Raw genomic sequence first — 19693 nt, 5'->3', positions numbered from 1 at the left:
AAAAAGCAAAAGAAGAGAAAGGCTACCTTGGGCTATATGAGTTGTGAAAAAGCAGTGTGCGACTGCAAAAGTGTTTTTGAGCAGGTGTTAACAGATATTAAGAAAGCAAGTGTAGGAACCACACTTACATAACGTCTCCAGCGTAGTGCTTAATCCGAAAGTCTCTGTCAAATTCCAGGTTTTTGTCCATAGCACAGAGCTTAAAAACAAATGGTTAAGAAGTCAATATTGCTGAAGCATTGCACAGCTGCTTCTCAGTGTGCTCAACTACTGCTTCACATACAGGTTTAGCAATGGAATGTCATTCCGAATTCTATTGTTATATAAGGTATTTATTTATAGACAGACAATCTGTAAGTCAAGGCAACCTTTTCTTTTAGACTCAGTGATACTGTTCCTTTATAGCGACAGAAACTTGCAGAGAATGGAGAACCGTGGGTCTCCACTGCCATCTGTTCTCTCCTCTTTCGTGCGATGATCTAACCAAATACACAGGCGAACTGTAAGGCATCACCAAGTGAACAGATTGATAGGGAACTTACAAAAAGTCTGTTTTCACAGGATATAGCAACCAAGTGAAGCTAGCGTGAAGAGAATACTGAAATCTTCACAGTTAAGCAAAACCAAGTAGTTTCGCTCAAGTGAAAACAGGCCCAGAATTTAGTCTTTCTTGTTGTAAAACACAAAGCGATATGCAAGAAAGATGAACATAAAACACATTAAATCAAACACTGTTCCATTTCACATGTCAATGCAAGTGGCGTCAGTGACTGCAATGGTTCTGCAGTTGTGAGGAAAGCCAAAGAGCCAATCCAAAGGTTGAGGTTGCATAAAGGTAAAGGGTAAAGGGACCCCTGACCATTAGGTCCAGTCGTGGCCGACTCTGGGGTTGCGGCGCTCATCTCGCTTTATTGGCCGAGGGAGCTGGCGTACAGCTTCCAGGTCATGTGGAAACCAGAGCAGCGCACGGAAACGCCGTTTTCCTTCCCGCCGGAGCAGTACCTATTTATCTACTTGCACTCTGATGTGCTTTCAAACTGCTAGATTGGCAGGAAGGTTGCTTAGATAAGAATAAAGCATGTGGATATTTGCCCCTGTTTTATATACAAAGTTAAGAGTCATTGGTTCATTTAGCTCACTACTGTTTATTTGTGCTCCTGGATATCTCCCAAACATGGCACTTGCAGTCCTTTAACATGGTATATAGGGGAGTGAACCTGAGATCTAATGAGGTGTGCCCCTTCCCATATATTAAGGGATCGTATATTATGCCTTCCCAACACAGAAATAAAACCCACGTCGTGGTGGCAGGAATTACAAGATCAAAAGTCTTACTGAAATGGCCTTTGCTTTATCTAGTAAATCATTCACATTGGGGAGAAGCTCTGATGATTGGGTTTTGACAGAACCATGCTAACTATTGGTTCTCTCTCTTTCGTTCCTCTAGGTCAGTGTTTCCCAACCTTGGGCCTCCAGCTGTTTTTGGACTACAATTCCCATCATCCCTTGCCACTGGTCTTGCTAGTCAGGGATGATGGGAGTTGTAGTTCAAAAACAGCTGGAGGCCCAAGGTTGGGAAACACTGCTCTAGGTGCTTTCACAACAGTGACTTGTGTGTCCCAGTATCTACAGAAGACACCTGTTACCACCTCCGTTTTCTATCCATTCTCATCACGGTAGCTGGCAGCTGAGATTTATCCAAACTGATCTTGAAGATTCATTCCGCCAACATTATGTAGGCAGCTGACAGCATTCAGATGATGACCTGGGTCGCCAGCGGACAGCAATAAAGGGACATCGTGTGGGACCAAGTTCAAGTGCAGTGGGGTGCTTGACCTTTACCCTGTCTGTCACTTTCCTCCTGCGGCCCCCTCCCTCCCAGCAGCATTTTTTTCTAGCCAAGCTCCAAGAGCAGAAGTTAGTCTGGCAGAAAGTGGGGGAGAACTCACCCAGGGCGGGGGAACTCAAGAGAAAGGTAGTAGGTGAAAGGAAGGGCTCAGAGCTTATATTCCAGCCTGCTGTTTTCCCACTTAAAAATACTCGTGATTAACTCCACGCAGAAAAGGGCACATTTAGCATAACCTGTGGCATGGCTTTATCATGCATCAATTACCAGTTTGGTGGGTGACGTGTGTTCATGACCTTACTCACACATCACAAGAACCCTCTGTTTCGGGGATGGGGAACTTGTGGCCCTCCAGATGCGGTTGGACATCTATTAGCTCCAGCAAACACAACCAATGGTCAGGAAAGGTGGGAGATGTAGTCTACAAAACCTGGAGAGCAACAGGTTCTCCTCTCCTGCTCTAGTCCCTCTGTGCGGAAATGCTTCATTTATGGAACTTATAATGGGTGAAGCAGGCTTGATCTTCTCCAGAGTGGATGAGGAGAGGAAGGGGAAAACTCAAGCCAGAAAGGCAGATTATTATACACTGCCCAGCACAAAGTTGTGCAGCTAGCAGGAACCTTTCATCAGGCAAGAGAGAGAAGAGGCCTGTAATGTAACTCAGATTTCTATTTCGTGCAGAGCAAAAATGCTTTCTTCTGCTGCGTGGGTTTTACCATACCTAAACAAAAACAAATCAAAAACCCCAAGCTGACTGCGTATCTGGTGTGCTGCTGTCTGTAAACTAGGACACTAGAATGTAGGGCACAGCAGCCCCTCGGAGCTTATCTGTCCCAATGCAAAACCCAATACGCTTCACAGGGGAGTACTGAAGCATTACATGTGAGGTTCTGAGATCACTGCTTCCAAAGCACACGGTCCTTTCCTCTTCGGAAACACTTGCCTCAATATTTGTGGTCACCGTTGCTGCTTTCAGCAAGGTACCTGGGTGGTGCAATACCAGATTGGTATACAGAGAAACCTGGGTTTCCACTATAATAAACTGCCGGAAATATCAAGGAAGCGATAAGAGTGTTTTGGAGAACACATTTATGAATGCAAGTTTGTGATTGCACCAGGAAGCATGTGGATAGGAGTTGAGGAACACACAAAGTCATGAGGACCTGAGCTTTCGTGTAAAAATAAAAGGAAGCCCCCAAAGTAAAATATCTTATTACTCAATGTAGCAGAAAGAATTCTAAAAGCATGCAGGCAATTTTTGGCAGTAGTTAGGGGGAGGGGTTTCACTCATCATAGATTCTAGCTGATCCTGATGTCTCCTGATCTAGCCGTCTCTCTTCACAGATGATTTGTCTTGGAATTTGGAGAGCTCTGGATACACTCCCCTTCTTCCTCCAAGTATCAAATGAAATTCAGTTTCAGCAGTGCCAGAATTAAGAGGTTCAGCGTAATGAAGACTTCAGACTAATGGTACTGAATATAACATTAAGCGGCAACACGATTTCTGCTGAAATTCCCAGATACCTAGCCTTTTATCTGTGAAAACCGCCTCTTCTCTAAATAGCTTGCTTATACTTTATGGGATTGATTCTGTTGCAGCCATACTGTCTGACATCTTGCAAATTCTACCCTTTGTAAAGAACACATAAAGCCACCGCTACAGATATTCCCTCCTACTTTACTTCCAGTTTGTGTTTTACAATACAAACTAATTCAGTGTTTTATTGGGCACCCTATGGAGAGGAAGGGCAGGATACAAATTTCAGTAACAAATACATATATATGGTTCTATTGTGTTAACTATCTTGAGCATAGTTTTCATTCATGCATATTAAGAATAATATTTGCTCTACATGGTGAGAGGCTCTCTTTCCACACTGCGGGCTCATTTCAAGTGAGCTGTCTTTCTTTAAGCACACTGCCAAAATATGGGATCACCATTGTTCTGGGCTTAAAATTATTCAGACTGCTGTCTGTGATTTTGAAGCCAGCAAGCATTGGGTAGAGCCATTAACACTGTTTTGTCATCTTTCTATCATCCAACCACATGTTTCACTTAGGGCAGGAGACAGATCCAGGTAGCAGCTGCATTTTATATTTTCAAAAATTTGGGAATTTGCCATTATTTGTTGCTTTGTCCCATCAGCCCTAGGTGCAACCTGAAATCTCCACAGCAAGTAGCACAGCCTAATCCAATTAAGGGTGCATTCCTAACCCCATTTACCTGGGAGTAAGCCCCGCTTAATCCAATGACTTGCTTCTGATTAGACATGATTAGGACTGTGCTGTAAGTCTGCAATCTCCTACACTCCACCTTAAGACTGTGACTAAATGCAGATTTTGTGGCTCAACATCAAGCCAGCTTTTTCTCTCCACTCCCTCCTGCTTCCCATTTTACTTAATACCCAGCCTGATGCGTTCTGAGAATTAAAAAGCTTGCTCACTATTCTGTGTCATTGCCTGACTATGGATTTTGAAGTCATTTAACTATAAATCAAACGCTGATGTTGTCCGTGTCATGCGAAATTAGTTGCTTAGGAAATAGCACATGAATTGAAACCGGGTCTCTATTGGCTGCGAGTGACATCATCATGGCCTTGCCAAACTCATGCTCCACTTCTTCCCTGCAATATTGAGCAGGCTCCTGCTCCCTCTGCTGGATATCAGTGCAAAACTGACATTTCCAATGTCAAAACTTACTTCACAATGCACAGCAGTACTTCAGGTCATGGGATCTTACATTTTTTAGGCTACTCTCACCCTCAAGTCCAAGCTCTGCAGATACCAGGTGGTCCCTTGCTCCAATTGCCACCACCATTACAGGGCACCACCACCAAGTGCTCTCCTCATCTAGTACCCATACAAGCCACCAAGTCAACTCTACCTATTTCAGTCCACCTCAGGCAACTACAAACAGCATCCAAGCCGGCTAAAACAGCCACCATCCTTGCACATGCATGCCCATAATCCTGGGCCCCACATGGCCTCAAATTCCCTTATAATTTCCACCATCAGAACTACTCCAGCTTGTTTTGCTACCTGCTTCTACCTCGCCACTCCTCCTCCCAGTACAGTTGAAGGGAAGGGAAAGGCATGCACAGATGCCGTGCAGAACTTCTGAGCCAAGATGCCCTACTGCATCAACTTATACCTTCCCCCACAGGCAACTCTGATGAATGAGCAGATGTCTGGTCAGTGCCTGTCACATTCATCTTCACATTTCATCCTCAAGAAGCATCATACACCTAACCTGTTACCTGTCCTGCAATGGGTCTTCAAGGCAGGATTTGGTACTGGAGATACAGACATGGGTTTGCTTGTTCTGTTAACAAACACAAGCATGGCTGTATTAATAGAACAAGCAAACCTAGCTTAAGTTCCCATTTAAGGTAAAAACAAACAAACTGTAAAGGACCCCTGGGCAGTTAAGTCCAGTCAAAGGCAACTATGGGGTTGTGGCGCTCATCTCGCTTTCAGGCTGAGGGAGCCAGCGTTTGTCCACAAACAGCTTTCTGGGTCAAGGGGCCAGCATGGCTAAGCTGCTTCTGGTGCATGGAGGACCGTGAGGAGTGCCAGCATACATGGAAATGCCGCTCACTCTGTCACGGGGATTCGAACTGCCAACCTTCCGATTGGCAAGCCCAAGAGGCTCAGTGGTTTAGACCACAGCACCACCTGCATCCCTTGGCTGGGAGTAAAGTTCCCATTTACTGCTACTTTGGCACAGTAAGCACCGAGGTGGGAAATCTGTGTCTGGAATGTACCACTTCAGATCACAGGGAGGGGCTTACATAATGGCATACTCTTCCATTTAAAATAAAAATGAAAACTACACCAAAAAGTGTTCTAGCCTTGTGCCCCAAAACCCTATTTTTCATTTATTTTGGGGAAATATATAATTATAATTATTATTATTTTTTACATAAAAGAATATTCCATTATGGGAACTCCCATCTGAAGTCTGAAGGTTTAGCACCTCGATGAGAACTCTCTGGAGGTCTTATGCCACATGAATGTCCTTAATTATACTCTCTCATGCTTATGCATCAGCTACAGAGCTTGTGGGGAGAGACAGGTCAATTACCTAAGCAGTGTGTGCCGTGTATTTCTTCTGAGCACACCCTGCAAAGGTGGGATTTGCATTCTGAGAATCTCAGTGTTTGGCCCTTAGAGCTAAGACGGGACTTACAAAGTGCATGGGCAATGCCATATGAGGTGACAAAGTGGACATCTGTCAGGGCTGGAAGCAGGCATAGGTCAGCAACAAATCAATAAATCAACCGAGGCCAATGAAGTTAATCCTCTATTCAAGGAAACCAACCACAGCTCTGGCCTAGTGGTCTCAGGCAACCCTTTCTAGGAGGGTCTTGCCCCAATGAAACAGCTGAAATGATCACCAGGACTCTGCGTACAACCCAACTCTGCTTTGCTTCTTTCATTTCTCGTTGTGTTCTAGGAGAGCAAGGGAGCTGGTTGCAGCAGGAGGGGAAGACTCCCTGGATTCTGTTTCTTCCTCCGAGTCTGAACTGTGCTCTGCCACAGCCTCTTCTCGTTCACTAAACCCTGTCACCTCTCCTGCTTCGGACTCCCCTCCCAATCTGCTCCTTCTCCCTCTGACCACTTGCCATCATTCCATCACCTATCCCCAGGTTCTGAGCTCTCTTCCCTGGGGGTTCCCTGGCTGGCGCCTCCCACATCTCCTTTGCATCTAGCCAGTCCATGACAACACCCAGCAGTGTAATCACTGGAGTAGGCATTGTTCTTTGCTTTTCTTCATGACAAACAGGAGCAATGCAAGATGCACCTGGTTTGCTATTTTATGCAAAACTGAACATTGTTCTCACTGTGAAAGGGTGGGATATAGGTTGGTTAGTTGTTTTTAACTCCATTTAGTTAAGTGAAGTTATTATAGACACACAAAGGAGTACCTTTCTGCTGGAGAAGTGAGCATGTTTGCCCAGTTTGGTATTAAGAGCCTCCAAGAACATCCCATCAGTGACTCTGCCGACATTCATGCATGCATCATCCAGAATGGCAATGATTCCTTTGTGCTGTTGCTCCACTAGGTCAATAATGATCTGGTTGTTGAAGTAGTCAATCTGCAGAATGTTCAAGCAGGGTTATTTGCAACAGCGATCCAACTGAGGAAGGAATGTTTTCTCTCTCTATTGCAGGCACGCAATGGTAGGGAAACAGAGGAGCAAGTGCCAGTTTACGTTAACCCAGAGATGCAGGCAGAGCGTCTTCACTCTAAAGGTTGCGCTCACTGACAAAATTTCTTCCAATTTCAGTTCAGTGGTACCTCAGGTTACAGACACTTCAGGTTACAGACTCCGCTAACCCAGAAATAGTACCTCAGGTTAAGAACTTTGCTTCAGGATGAGAACAGAAATCATGCTCCGGCAGCACAGCTAAAGTGGTGCTTCAGGTTAAGAACAGTTTCAGGTTAAGAATGGACCTCCGGAACAAATTAAGTACTTAACCCGAGGTACCACTGTACAGTCATACCTCATGTCACGTTTGCGTCATGTTACATTCTTTCAGGTTACATCCCGCAGCGTCGCAGAAGTACCAGAAAGGGTTACTTACAGGTTTTGCTGCTCGCACATGCGTAGACGCACAAAATGACATCACGCGCATGCGCAGAAGCAGCGAATCACAACCCGCGCATGCACAGACGGGCCACTGCGGGTTGCGCTCTTTTCATGTTGTGAACGGGCCTCCAGAACGGATCCCGTTCGCAACCAGAGGTACCCCTGTACTGGTATTTCAGGTCATTTATCCAACTCCCCTGTGGCTTTACTGCAGTTTCAAAGCACCACTAAAAACCTGCAAAATGGAATGGGTCTGCACTTGACTCTCCGTGGCTGGGGACGGAGGGCTTTCACATTCTAAATCCCTCTCTTTTGACCTTTGAATAGCTACCTGCTGGTGTAGAATCGCTAACACCTGGCATCTTCGAATCCACGTTGGCTTTGTCCGACTGCTCATCTCAGAGCTTTCCAAGCTTTTCATGTTGGTGACACACCTTTTAGACAGGCATCGTTTCATGACACAGTAATTCAGTTTTACTAGCAAACCGGAGGTTAAACTAACCCGTTTCCAGGCCCGGGAGAAGCATGGGGAGTGTCTGCGCGACACACCTACACAGTGCAGCTGACACCCTAAAGTGTCGTGACACACAGTTTGGAACGCTCTGGCTTATCTACTCACATGCTTCCATGGAATTCCCTCACGCTGATATTCCTCTTGCTCTTGCTTCAAAACAAGCTGAATGAAGAGCTGCTGCAGTTTCTCGTTGCAGTAATTGATACAGAACTGTTCAAAACTAAAGCAAACACAAATTGAATTAATTAATGAATTCCGCAACTGGAAACAATTTAAGGGATATGCCTGACCTTCTCAAGACATCTCACCTGTTATTGTCAAAGATCTCAAAGCCATAGATATCAAGGACCCCGATTACAGTGTTTTTCCCATGAACTGTGCTGTTGTAGTCCTTGACTTCAATCACGTCATTGATGTGTGTCACAATCCAGCAGAAAAGGCGCTCGTATATTGCCTTCAAACCAAAAGAATATCTAGGGTCACTTTTTGTTTCTGCTGCTCAGGTTTCGTTAGCGTTCAGCTTTGTGATGCATTTCTGTGGCACTCTAACAGGAAACTGGGGAATATGTAACCAGCTGTCAAAATCCTAACAAGGTTTAAGGAAACTACAGCTTGCTCTCTAGCTGCTTTAGGTTTTACTGTGATGTCAATTTGCAAGACACTGGGAATGGTGTTCTTTCCCAAAGTATATTGGTTATATTGTCCGGAGAGTTCTGCATTCTCAAGGCTCCATAAGTCTCCAAGGATACTAATCTGTCTCCCCAAGGCATAAAACTACTCAAAACAGATGTCTCCAAAAAAAGTAACAACCCACCACATTTGTCTGATCCCCTATGGCAAGTAAGAATCACCTTGAGGTGAAATGGGCAAATGGCTAATAAAGAAACGTGTGGGCAAACAACTTAAGATGCTGGCTAGCAATTTATGTGGGCATATCTGCCATCGCTGTCAACTTTTTGAAAATAAGGGACAGCAGCCAAAATAAGGGATATTCCAGGTGCATGTATGTTCAACTTCTGAGCCCCTCCAAGCCAAAGGCAGAAAGCCTAGCCAGCAGCCAAACGAAGCCCCAAGCGGTGGTTCCCACAGCGCAGCAACCCGGCAAAGGGGATGCAGCAAGGAAAACCACCATCACTTCTCCGCTGGGAAGCGCTGAGTAAAGATGAGTCCCCAGGCAACGCAGCTGATTTGATCAGCACAAGGCATGCAAGCTCCACCCCCAGTCATTCTTAGACTCCTATTGGGTGAGCAACGCAGCCAAGCAACACAGTTGGCCGGCAGGGAGGGAGGGAGAGGAGCTGCTTCCTTTGAAACCTGGGAAATTTAAGGGACATCATCAATAAGGGACAGCAGCGGGACACAGCGCTGGGATAAGGGACTTTCCGGCCAAATAAGGGACGGTTGACAGCTATGATATCTGCATGGGTGAAAAGTATTAAGATACAGAACAAAACAACCGCTGTAAGAATAAAACGAAACTTCCAAGTTGGCAGGAGTGTATCAACATCCACCTTTGCAAAGGCATTTCTGCCATAAGTGGCCTCTTGCTCTGTATGCTGTTTATCAATGATGTCCCGGCCAGTAGCAACAGTTCGAAAAAGCAGGGCCTTCTCCACCAGGTCAGCCTTGGTTGATAGCAGGTCAGCAATGACAGACACTAACTTGCTGTTTTCAATGACAGGTATGTCACCATCCACAGAAAACTTCAAATTGCCCTGTGGAAAGATTGAAAAAAATAAAGACATTCCTTCTCCCCGAGTCTAGGCAGCAAATGCCACTTCTGATACAGGCAACGCTTTCAGACAGATGCAATTTCCTTAATGCATCCCAACTGGGACAAAGGACAATCTATGTTGATATATATAATAATAATAATTTATTACCGGTATTTATACCCCGCCCATCTGGCTGGGTTTCCCCAGCCACTCTGGGCGGCTTCCAACAGAATATTAAAATACAATAACCTATTAAACATTAAAAGCTTCCCTAAACAGGGCTGCCTTCAGATGTCTTCTAAAAGTCTGGTAGTTGTTTTTATGCGACTACAGTGGCAAGAATGTTATTTGCCCAAAAATGGAAAGAAGCAGCTAAGTCCTGACGAAAGAAGAATGGATACAAAAACTTATAGAATATGCAGAAATGACGAATCTTACCGGAAAAATAAGAAATCAAGGTAACAAACTTTTTATAAGTTTATTGAATATGGTTTATTGAATACTTAAAAATAAACTGTAAACAGGTAAGAACATTGGCAGGATTACTGTAACAACCTGCAGTTTTATAAACATATATATTTGCAGAGTATATATTTAAAGTAGATGAATAAATGAGATAATTAAGTTAATTTGGAATATGCAGAAAATATAAAAAATAAATTTAAGAAACCGCAGAAAGAGGGGGAAGTCAAGTTTTGAAATGTTAAAATGATTGTAAAATTATTGAAATGTATAAAACTGAAAATCGTAAGTAAAATAAAAATAAAAATAGAACAGTGTTTCCCAAACTTAGCTCTCTTTCCCAAATTTAGCTGTTTTCGGACTACAATTCCCATAATCCCAGACTTCTGGCCTTGCTAGCTTGGGATGGTGGGAGTTGTAGTCCAGAAACGGCTGGAGACCCAAGTTTGGGAAACACTGGTCTAGAAAGTCACACAGCCCGTCTTAAGATTTTCCAAGGGCCCATACCCCATGTGTGCCATTTAAATTTCCCCCCTTGTCCTCACAGATGTCTCTCACACAATAATCAGATCCTTGAAACTTCCACTACTTCAGTTTAAGAAGCTGTTCACAACGGAGAGCCAGTGTGATGTAGTGGTTAAGAGAGGTAGACTCGTAATCTGGGGAACCAGGTTCGTGTCTCCGCTCCTCCACATGCAGCTGGTGGGTGACCTTGGGCTAGTCACACTTCTCTGAAGTCTCTCAGCCCCACTCACCTCACAGAGTGTTGTGGGGGAGGTAGGGAAAGGAGAATGTTAGCCGCTTTGAGACTCCTTCAGGTAGTGATAAAGCGGGATATCAAATCCAAACTCCATGGAGGGAGTGGAAGAGGTCTGGGGCAGACTCCTCCACTTTTGTGCTATTTTCACTTTCTTGAGCCGGAAGACTTGAGATTGGGTAGGCTGCTTGGGGTGGCTTAGATCAGGTAGAAGCACCAGCCACTCACCATGAATGTTCTTTCTGCTTAGGGTGAACAAGGCACCCATATGCTGGGTTAAGACCTCCCATTGCTCAGGAAGGCAGCAAACATACCAGGCATGCAGCCCTCAGTTCTTCTATTCCATGGGTAGGCAAACTAAGGCCCGGGGGCCGGATCCGGCCCAATCGCCTTCTCAATCCGGCCCATGGATGGTCTGGGAATCAGTGTGTTTTTCATGAGTAGAATGTGTCCTTTTATTTAAAATGCATCTCTGGGTTATTTGTGGGGCATAGGAATTCGTTCATTCCCCCCCCCCCTCAATATAGTCCAGCCCCCCACAAGGTCTGAGGGACAGTGGACCGGCCCCCTGCTGAAAAAGTTTGCTGACCCCTGTTCTACTCAAAGGTCATCACTCACATTAACTCAGTACTGGAAAGATCCCAGAGATCATCTTGAGTTACATCACAGTGCTATGGGACTTGATTAAGGTGCAGTGAGATTGGATTATATGTGCGTGTCAGGAGGACGGAGGAGCTGATGCTGCCTTCTATGTTATTCCAGCTCATTCGAAAGATGGCACAGGTGAGCCAGAGGAGGCACAGCAGCAGGTGTGGAGCATTACCCAGGTGCTGCTCACAGAGGCTCCATAAAAGGCAGTAGGACAGTGGAGTGCCAGGAGAAGGTTCCAGGAAATTTACAAGTGAAAGGGAACAGTGGCTGAAAGAGACAAAAGGACAACAAAGGAAAATCTTACAGGAGGAGAGAAGGCAAGAGGAAAACTGGATCAGCTGCAAGTGGAGCCGGAGAGAAAAAAGAAATAAAGAGAGCAACTTTAGGTTGTTAAGCCCAGTGGCACGCCAGAGAAATAACATTGCAGAATAGCATGGGCAGGCGAAGGGAGCTGCTGCGCTACGTAAAAATAGACATGGGTAGGTAGGAAAACCCTGCACTATAGAAACAGAAATAGATGAAAAGGAATTCCAAGCCATAAGGCAGGCATGTCCAAAGTCACATGCATGTTCACATCATCAAATCTGGCCCTCTTTGAAAAAAGTTTGGACACCTCTGCCATGAGGGTTCTCCCAGGTAACTTCTGAATCCTGGGGTTCTGAGGACACTTGAGAACTAAAAAAGCAAATTTCTGATGGTGTACTAATGGTGGCAAAGAGATTGGTGCTCCAATAGTGAAAGGAACACTCTCCCCCTCCGAAAGTACAAAAAGCTTATCTGCATTAGCAGCATATGAGAAAGCAACTTTTCAAAGACAACAGCATACAAAGGAAGTTCTCCATCATTTGGACTCCATGTATGGATATATTTGCACAGCAGATATAAAAACGACAAACACTGACCGTAGTTCCCAATGTACTAAACGAATTATTGAACATTTATAATTTTCCACCCCAACATGGAATGTTATTTGCATTTTGTTTTATTTTGTATTTAAATAGGGTTGCTGTAAAGAAAGTAAAGACCAGGACACCACGGATGTTGTTGAGCAAGTTGTTAGGAAGACACCAAATTCCTTGAGCTTCTTTCTTTTTTTAAGAAAATCCCCAAAGTTGTTGTGCCAAAAAATGACGGTTTTTCGATTGACTTGCCTAAGATTCAGAACAAAGTGCTGCTTTTGAGAAATTTCCCCTGGATGGCAATTCCACCTTTGAAATGCTAGTAATGTCTGGGAAATCCCAGTAATGTCCGGACGGACGTATGCTGGCCCTAATTTAAGTGACGTTGTTAAATGGAAAATTGTTTTACCAGATTAAATTAAATCATTAAGCTCTTGCTCCAGTTCCATCCTATGGTAAAGCTTGAGACAGAGATGCAGAAAGAAGTCCCGGACTAAAATAATTTGAAACAAAAGAATGTGGCTCCAGGAGTTCAGTAATTCCTTCTTTTGGGGAAAGGAACTGCCTGATATGAGCTGGAGGCTTTGACTAATTCCCAATGTTGAAGGTATGCAGGCATGTCCAACAGGTAGATCGCAAGCTACTGGTAGATCGCAGGGTGTTCCTGGTAGATCCTGGTTGATCTCTGGCCCCTCAGCAAAAAAAAAAACACCCCAACTTTGTCTTACTAAAAAAAGCTCAAATTCCACAACTTTGCCTTCCTTAAAAAAAAGCTCCACAACTCTGGGTAGATCACTGCCAGTCTTTTTACGACAATGGGTAGATCACTGCCAGTTTTTTAATACTGTGAGTAGATCGCAGTCTATTGGGAGTTGGACATATATGAGATCCTCTAATCAGTGGTTTTGCTAGGGTGAGGATTGGATGCCTCATTCACTCCAGCCACACAAGTCAGTGGAAAATATTATGATGGAGGGAGAATACGTTGAAGCACTCTCCTTCAAAAGGCTACCTCAGCAGAGGTGCCTATTCTGTAATGTTTGTTAAAGGCTAAAGAAGACTTCCATGTGGCTACCTTACAAATCTCTAAGAAAGGAGCATTAATGGGAAAAGCCATTGAAGCCACGGCTGCCCTTGTTGACTGGGCTCTGATGCTCTGATCCTTTGGGAGTTGTTGGGTCTCTATATGCCAGAAAAATACGAGTTTTCAGCCACATGGCTAGGATACTGCTTGAGGCTTTGCCCCCTACGGATCTAGGTTGAAAGGAATTGAAAAAGGGAATCAGAAATGTACTATGTATTTTTAATGGACTTCTTCAGTGTTCTTTGAACATCCAGCTTACACCATATACTCTCTCTTGGTTGAGAGGAGCACAGGCAAAGGGAAGGGAAAATCAGTTCTTGTTCACTATGGACGTCCAAAGCAATACTTGGAATAAAGGCTGAATCTCGTGCTGGTGAAAAAAAGCAGGTGGTTTTTGATGCTGAAGGCTCCTAGCACAGATTCTGTGAGTGGTGGCGATAGCCATTAAGAAGATGACCTTAAAGGAGGAGAACTGAGAAGGTGAGAAAATAAGCCCACTTTAAGTGCATGTGGCACAGGGGAACCTTGGATGAAGCCATCTGAAGAATACTGTGTGAGGATGTGGCTCAGTTGGATGGTTGCTTTGGGCAAGTCCAATCTGCTGATATCGGATGAATCAGTACCAGCTGGAGAAGATTTTAAAAGAGTTTTTAGACTCCCTAGTGCAGTGTTTTTCAATCTTTTTTGGGCAAAGGCACACTTGTTTCATGAAAAAAATCACGGGGCACACCATCATTAGAAAATGTTAAAAAATTTAACTCTGTGCCTATATTGACTATATATAAAGTAATTCTCTTGAATAGGAATCAAATGAACAGAAAGAAAGTAGTTTATAATTACTTTATTATGAAATAGTAAGTAAACAGAAATATGAAAAATTATAAAATACTTTATTTTTAAATCTTTCAAATTTTTCAATTTTTCCCACGGCACACCAGGCAACATCTCGTGGCACACTAGTGTGCTGCGGAACAGTGGTTGAAAAACACTGCCCTAGTGAACTAACTGGCCATTTATGCAAACAATAACAGCCTGCTTAATTATTCGAACAACACCTTCTTTTAATATAAAAATAGAATAACGCTGAGAGGGACCCCTGGAAAAGTTGAGGAAAGTCGAGGGAGATCTATAGGATACAAAGATGCAATGCTAGCTGATGCTGGGGGGGGGGGGGGGGAGACTACATTTTCCTGAGAGCTGAATATAGCAGGAAGGCTACTGCTGCTCATAATGGGGAATGGTCTGGGCTACACCCTTCCAAGATGACACTTGGCAGGAAGATGATGAGGAACCCTAAATGGCATCAAAGGGGCCTACCCACTTTGTGAACTCTTTTCACACCATCTGATATGGTGGGATCAACATCTCTGTGACTCCTTTGTTGCTCCTTGGTGTTGGATTCCATCTAGTGGCAGCAGTTGGCATTTTAGGACTCCCTGGGATGAGAGATGGTGCTTGGGAAGCAGACACCCATATTAATTCCAGCTGCAACTGAGACACCAAGTCAGAGCATCCTTAAGCTGTAGCATCTTAAAAAGCAGAGACATCACCTTGCCAACAAAGGCCCGTATAGTTAAAGCTATGGTTTTCCCAGTAGTGATGTATGGAAGTGAGAGCTGGACCATAAAGAAGGCTGATCACCGAAGAATTGATGCTTTTGAATTATGGTGCTGGAGGAGACTCTTGAGAGTCCCATGGACTGCAAGAAGCAAACCTATCCATTCTTAAGGAAATCAGCCCTGAGTGCTCACTGGAAGGACAGATCGTGAAGCTGAGGCTCCAATACTTTGGCCACCTCATGAGAAGAGAAGACTCCCTGGAAAAGACCCTGATGTTGGGAAAGATGGAGGGCACAAGGAGAAGGGGACGACAGAGGACGAGATGGTTGGCCAGTGTTCTTGAAGCTACCAGCATGAGTTTGACCAAACTGCGGGAGGCAGTGGAAGACAGGAGGGCCTGGCGTGCTCTGGTCCATGGGGTCATGAAGAGTCGGACACGACTAAACAACAACAGGAGCAGGCTGACTACAGGGGTTTACGGCTAGGCCATGGGTAGGCAAACTAAGGCCCAGGGGCCGAATCCGGCCCAATCGCCTTCTAAATCCGGCCCGTGGATGGTCCAGGAATCAGCGTGTTTTTACATGAGTAGAATGTGTCCTTTTCTTTAAAATGCATCTCTGGGTTATTTGTGGGGCACAGGAATTCGTTCATCCCCTCCCCCCAAAAAATATAGTCCGGCCCCCCACAAGGTCTGAGGGACAGTGGACCGGCCCCCTGCTGAAAATGTTTGCTGACCCCTGGGCTAGAGACTCAGTCTCAGGCACTTGTAATTTTTTTACATTTAATTATTCTCTCACACTGAACTGTTTCCTTTGTGGTTTTGCCTGCCTTCTCTAAACGGAGCCATGGGAAAGGAGGAGAGGCAAAAGACAAAAGACACAGCACATTTAAGGAGGGGTTTTTTTTTAAGCAAAAACAAAAACCAAGACGCGGGTGGCACTGTGGGTCAAACCACAGAGCCTAGGACTTGCCGATCAGAAGGTCGGCGGTTCGAATCCCCGCGATGGGGTGAGCTCCCATTGCTTGGTCCCTGCTCCTGCCAACCTAGCAGTTTGAAAGCACGTCAAAGTGCAAGTAGATAAATAGGTACCATTCCGGCGGGAAGGTAAACGGCGTTTCCGTGCTCTGCTCTGATTCGCCAGAAGCGGCTTAGTGATGCTGGCCACATGACCCGGAAGCTGTACACTGGCTCCCTCAGCCAATAAAGCGAGATGAGCGCCGCAACCCCAGAGTCGGCCACAACTGGACCTAATGGTCAGGGGTCCCTTTACCTTTACCTTAAAAACCAAGAAGATGGAAGAAAACACTAGAGATCTAGGAACAACTGTAAAACAAAGATAGATAAGAGGGGAAATCCTGAAGTCATCCAACCAAAGGTGGGAAGGTTAGAGAGAAGCCTGTCCTTGCAAAGGCAAGGAATAAACTGAAGGAGGAAATTTATGACATGTCCCCTGTCTTTCTGAGCAATGGGATGTCCAAACCCAGCATACTGGACGCTTCAACCATCCCAAATGAGAAGTCCTTTTAACTCCCTTTTTGGTGCGTTTCTCTTTTCTGTTACAGATAAATGCAGCTTCATGAAGATCTTTGTTGGGAAGCAGCTCCCAAGTTGCTGAAAAGGCTCAAGCTCCAATTCTTTCACTCCACTCCAATCTCCTTAAAAAAACCAACAACCCCGGAACCTACTATTCCAGTCAATTTACAAGACGCAAATGCAAAGGAGGCAGAACAAACAATTTGTGCCCTCGCCTCCAGTGTTCTAGGAACTCCACTTCTACCTCCGTATGAAGTAACAGAGCTGGAGTCAGGTCTTCTGCCATTCTGTCAAAACAGTGACACATTTGTCATAAACCCATTTAAAAATGAAACCTTGATTGCTGGCTTATCTGCTAGATAAGTCCCACGTAATAAGTATATGCTGGTACAGAGTATTCTATTCCTTCCCCAGTGAAGGGATTCTAAGCCTAAAATGTGCTAATCATCCCAGGCAATTAAATTTGAGAAGCATTCAACAGCTTTCCTCAGTCAGATCCAATATGAGATTTGGACAAGAGAGAGTAGCGATCTCTACATTTGCTTGGTACTGACAGGAAATACTGAATTTGTGGAGAAACAAGTGGTCTGCTCTTCCAGAGCTGCAGCTCCGTCATAATGCCACTCAAAGTGTGCTCTTTCGCTCTCGCTCTCCTGATTATTCCTCAAATCAACACACACACACCTTAGCATGTTAGCAGCCCAGAGATCCATCTCTGTGTACATGGCGCCCCCTTACTCACCAAATGGAGAATGGTAGCTAGAATTTTGTATACTGTCTGAACCTCCTCTGGTTCAAATCCAATCACTTTCATAGCATCAGCGACAGCTTTGAAGTCAGCACCATCATTAATAGAACACTGAAAAAGAAGCAGCAGCAACAACAAATTAATCAGATGCAAGACCACTGCATGCACACTGATGGTGCAGTATTAGACAAGAAAAATCATGGCGGACATTTCTGCACTGGTGAGTTGAAAAGAAGAAGAAAACCCTGGAGATATTGCACAATATTTACTCTGAAAAGAGAAAACGTCCTGTGTGGTTTGAGCTGCTCCTCCTCTGAGTCAATTTATCATCAGGTAGAAGTCTATATGTCTTCAGTATACAGTGGTACCTCTGGTTACGTACTTAATTCATTCCGGAGGTCCGTTCTTAACCTGAAACTGTTCTTAACCTGAAGCACCACTTTAGGGGGCCTCCCGCTGCTGCTGCTGCCGCGTGATTTCTGTTCTCATCCTGAAGCAAAGTTCTTAACCCGAGGTACTATTTCTGGGTTAGAGTCTGTAACCTGAAGCATATGTAACCTGAAGCGTATGTAACCCGAGGTACCACTGTATAGTAGATAGCCTATAGCGGATAATCTATTTCACATGCCACGATGACTGCGGAGTCTGCTGAAAGGTTACTTAGTTAAGAACATTAAAAAATCTTCTGGCCCATCTAGTGCAGCATTCTGTTCTCACAGCGGTCAGCCAGAAGCCTGTAGGAAGCCCAGGACCTGAGTGCAACAAACATTTTCCACACCTGTGATTCCTATTAACTGGTATTCAGAGACATATTGCCTCCAACAGTGGAGGCAGACCATAGCCATCATAGCTAGTAGCCATGGGTAACCAATTGAAATTGTTTCAGCCTATTTTACCAAAGGATGTACACAAGGCATGTGGAGAATTTCAAGCCACAATATGCTGGTATAATCCAAGAAAAGCAAAATCAAACTATAGATGGTCAGCATTCTTTTCCCCCCTTCTCTCTTTTAAATGAGTGCTTCCCGTGGTTTTAAGGAGGCAGTTGTGACACTCTGTTTTAAGAAACCATTGCTTGACCCTGTTAAACTCTAGGTCAATCTCATATATTTGCATTTTGGGGACAAGGTACTCAAGTGGCTGGTGGTCAGACAACTCTAAAGACACTTTGGAATAAAGCTGATTATCCGGATTAATTTCAGATTGGTTTGGGAACTGAAACTGCCTTGGTCAACCCTGGTGCATGATCTACGTCGGAAGAAAGAGAGGGAAATGTGACCACTTTGATTCATCTAAATCTACTGGACTGTTTCCATTCAACATTGGTAAAAACAACTGCAGCTTGTGCGGGTTTGTGGTCAATCCAAAATTGAGCAAAAGCAGAATTTTTCTAATTCCTCCGTGTGAGCTTTCTTGAGTAGGAAGGGAGGAACACATGTATCCAAGGCTTATTCTCATAATGCTAAACTATTAGCGTTATAATGCTAAACTATTAGCATTATGCCCAAACCAGCTAACTAAATTGGCATAAATGCATAAATTCAGCTGGAGCTGCACAGAGTCCATAGTATGGCTGATCATGCCGCAGTTCAAAAGGACCAATAAAAAGAGATTCTTCATGATTAGGCAACACCCTTACCTTTAACTGCACTCCAGTACCAATATAACTGTACGCAGATAAATCCTTATGTAGATGTAAGGAACGTAGAAGTTGCTCAGAACCTCCTTGGAGTAGCTGAAGAGAAAGTCAGAGAGTCATTTATCCAAATTAATTTCTTTTTCAGCTTTTATACTACTGTCATTATCAACAATTTAAGTACTTAAAAAGTTCTAAATGCTGTACAGCAGGTATGGTCAGACTTCAGGTTCTACCTTCTCTGTTGTTCTACCTTCTCAGAGAATCTACCTTCTCTGTTTCTAAAACCCCAAGATATACATACCAAAGCCAGATAAAGGGACCCCTGATCACTAGGTCCAGTCGAGGCCGACTCTGGGGTTGCAGTGCTCATTTTGCTTTATTGGTCATGTGGCCAGCATGATGAAGCTGCTTCTGGCAAACCAGAGCAGCGCATGGAAACACTGTTTACCTTCCCGCAGGAGCGGTACCTACTTATCTACTTGCTTTTGAACTGCTAGATTGGCAGGAGCAGGGACCGAGCAATGGGAGCTCACCCTGTCACGGGGATTCGAACTGCTGACCTTCTGATCGGCAAGCGCTAGGCTCTGTGGTTTAACCCACAGCGCCATCCACAGCCAGGTACGAAAGACATATTGTTAGAAATGATAGACAGGAGTTCCTTGGAGCATATTCTTAGCTTAGGCATTTGATT

The 19693-nt window shown here is 44.5% G+C and overlaps 1 protein-coding gene across 2 annotated transcripts in view; it reads right to left on the bottom strand.

Annotated features, from left to right (window-relative positions):
• Nucleotides 1-19693, bottom strand: part of MYO1D (myosin ID) — a 181746-nt gene that overhangs the window by 120809 nt on the left and 41244 nt on the right. For both annotated transcript variants that reach the window (XM_077917458.1, XM_028704045.2), the window contains exons 6-12: nucleotides 19003-19098; nucleotides 17358-17474; nucleotides 9466-9669; nucleotides 8263-8408; nucleotides 8060-8174; nucleotides 6775-6945; nucleotides 129-199 (exon numbers count right to left, since the gene is read on the bottom strand). In XM_077917458.1, coding sequence (XP_077773584.1) covers nucleotides 129-199; nucleotides 6775-6945; nucleotides 8060-8174; nucleotides 8263-8408; nucleotides 9466-9669; nucleotides 17358-17474; nucleotides 19003-19098 — 920 coding nt within the window. The remainder of the gene's footprint in view (nucleotides 1-128; nucleotides 200-6774; nucleotides 6946-8059; nucleotides 8175-8262; nucleotides 8409-9465; nucleotides 9670-17357; nucleotides 17475-19002; nucleotides 19099-19693) is intronic.

This window comes from Podarcis muralis, chromosome 13, assembly GCF_964188315.1.
Source record: "Podarcis muralis chromosome 13, rPodMur119.hap1.1, whole genome shotgun sequence".
NCBI lineage: Eukaryota > Metazoa > Chordata > Lepidosauria > Squamata > Lacertidae > Podarcis > Podarcis muralis.
The sequence above is the reverse complement of the archived record's forward strand: the minus strand, read 5'-3'. Positions and strand labels throughout refer to the sequence as shown.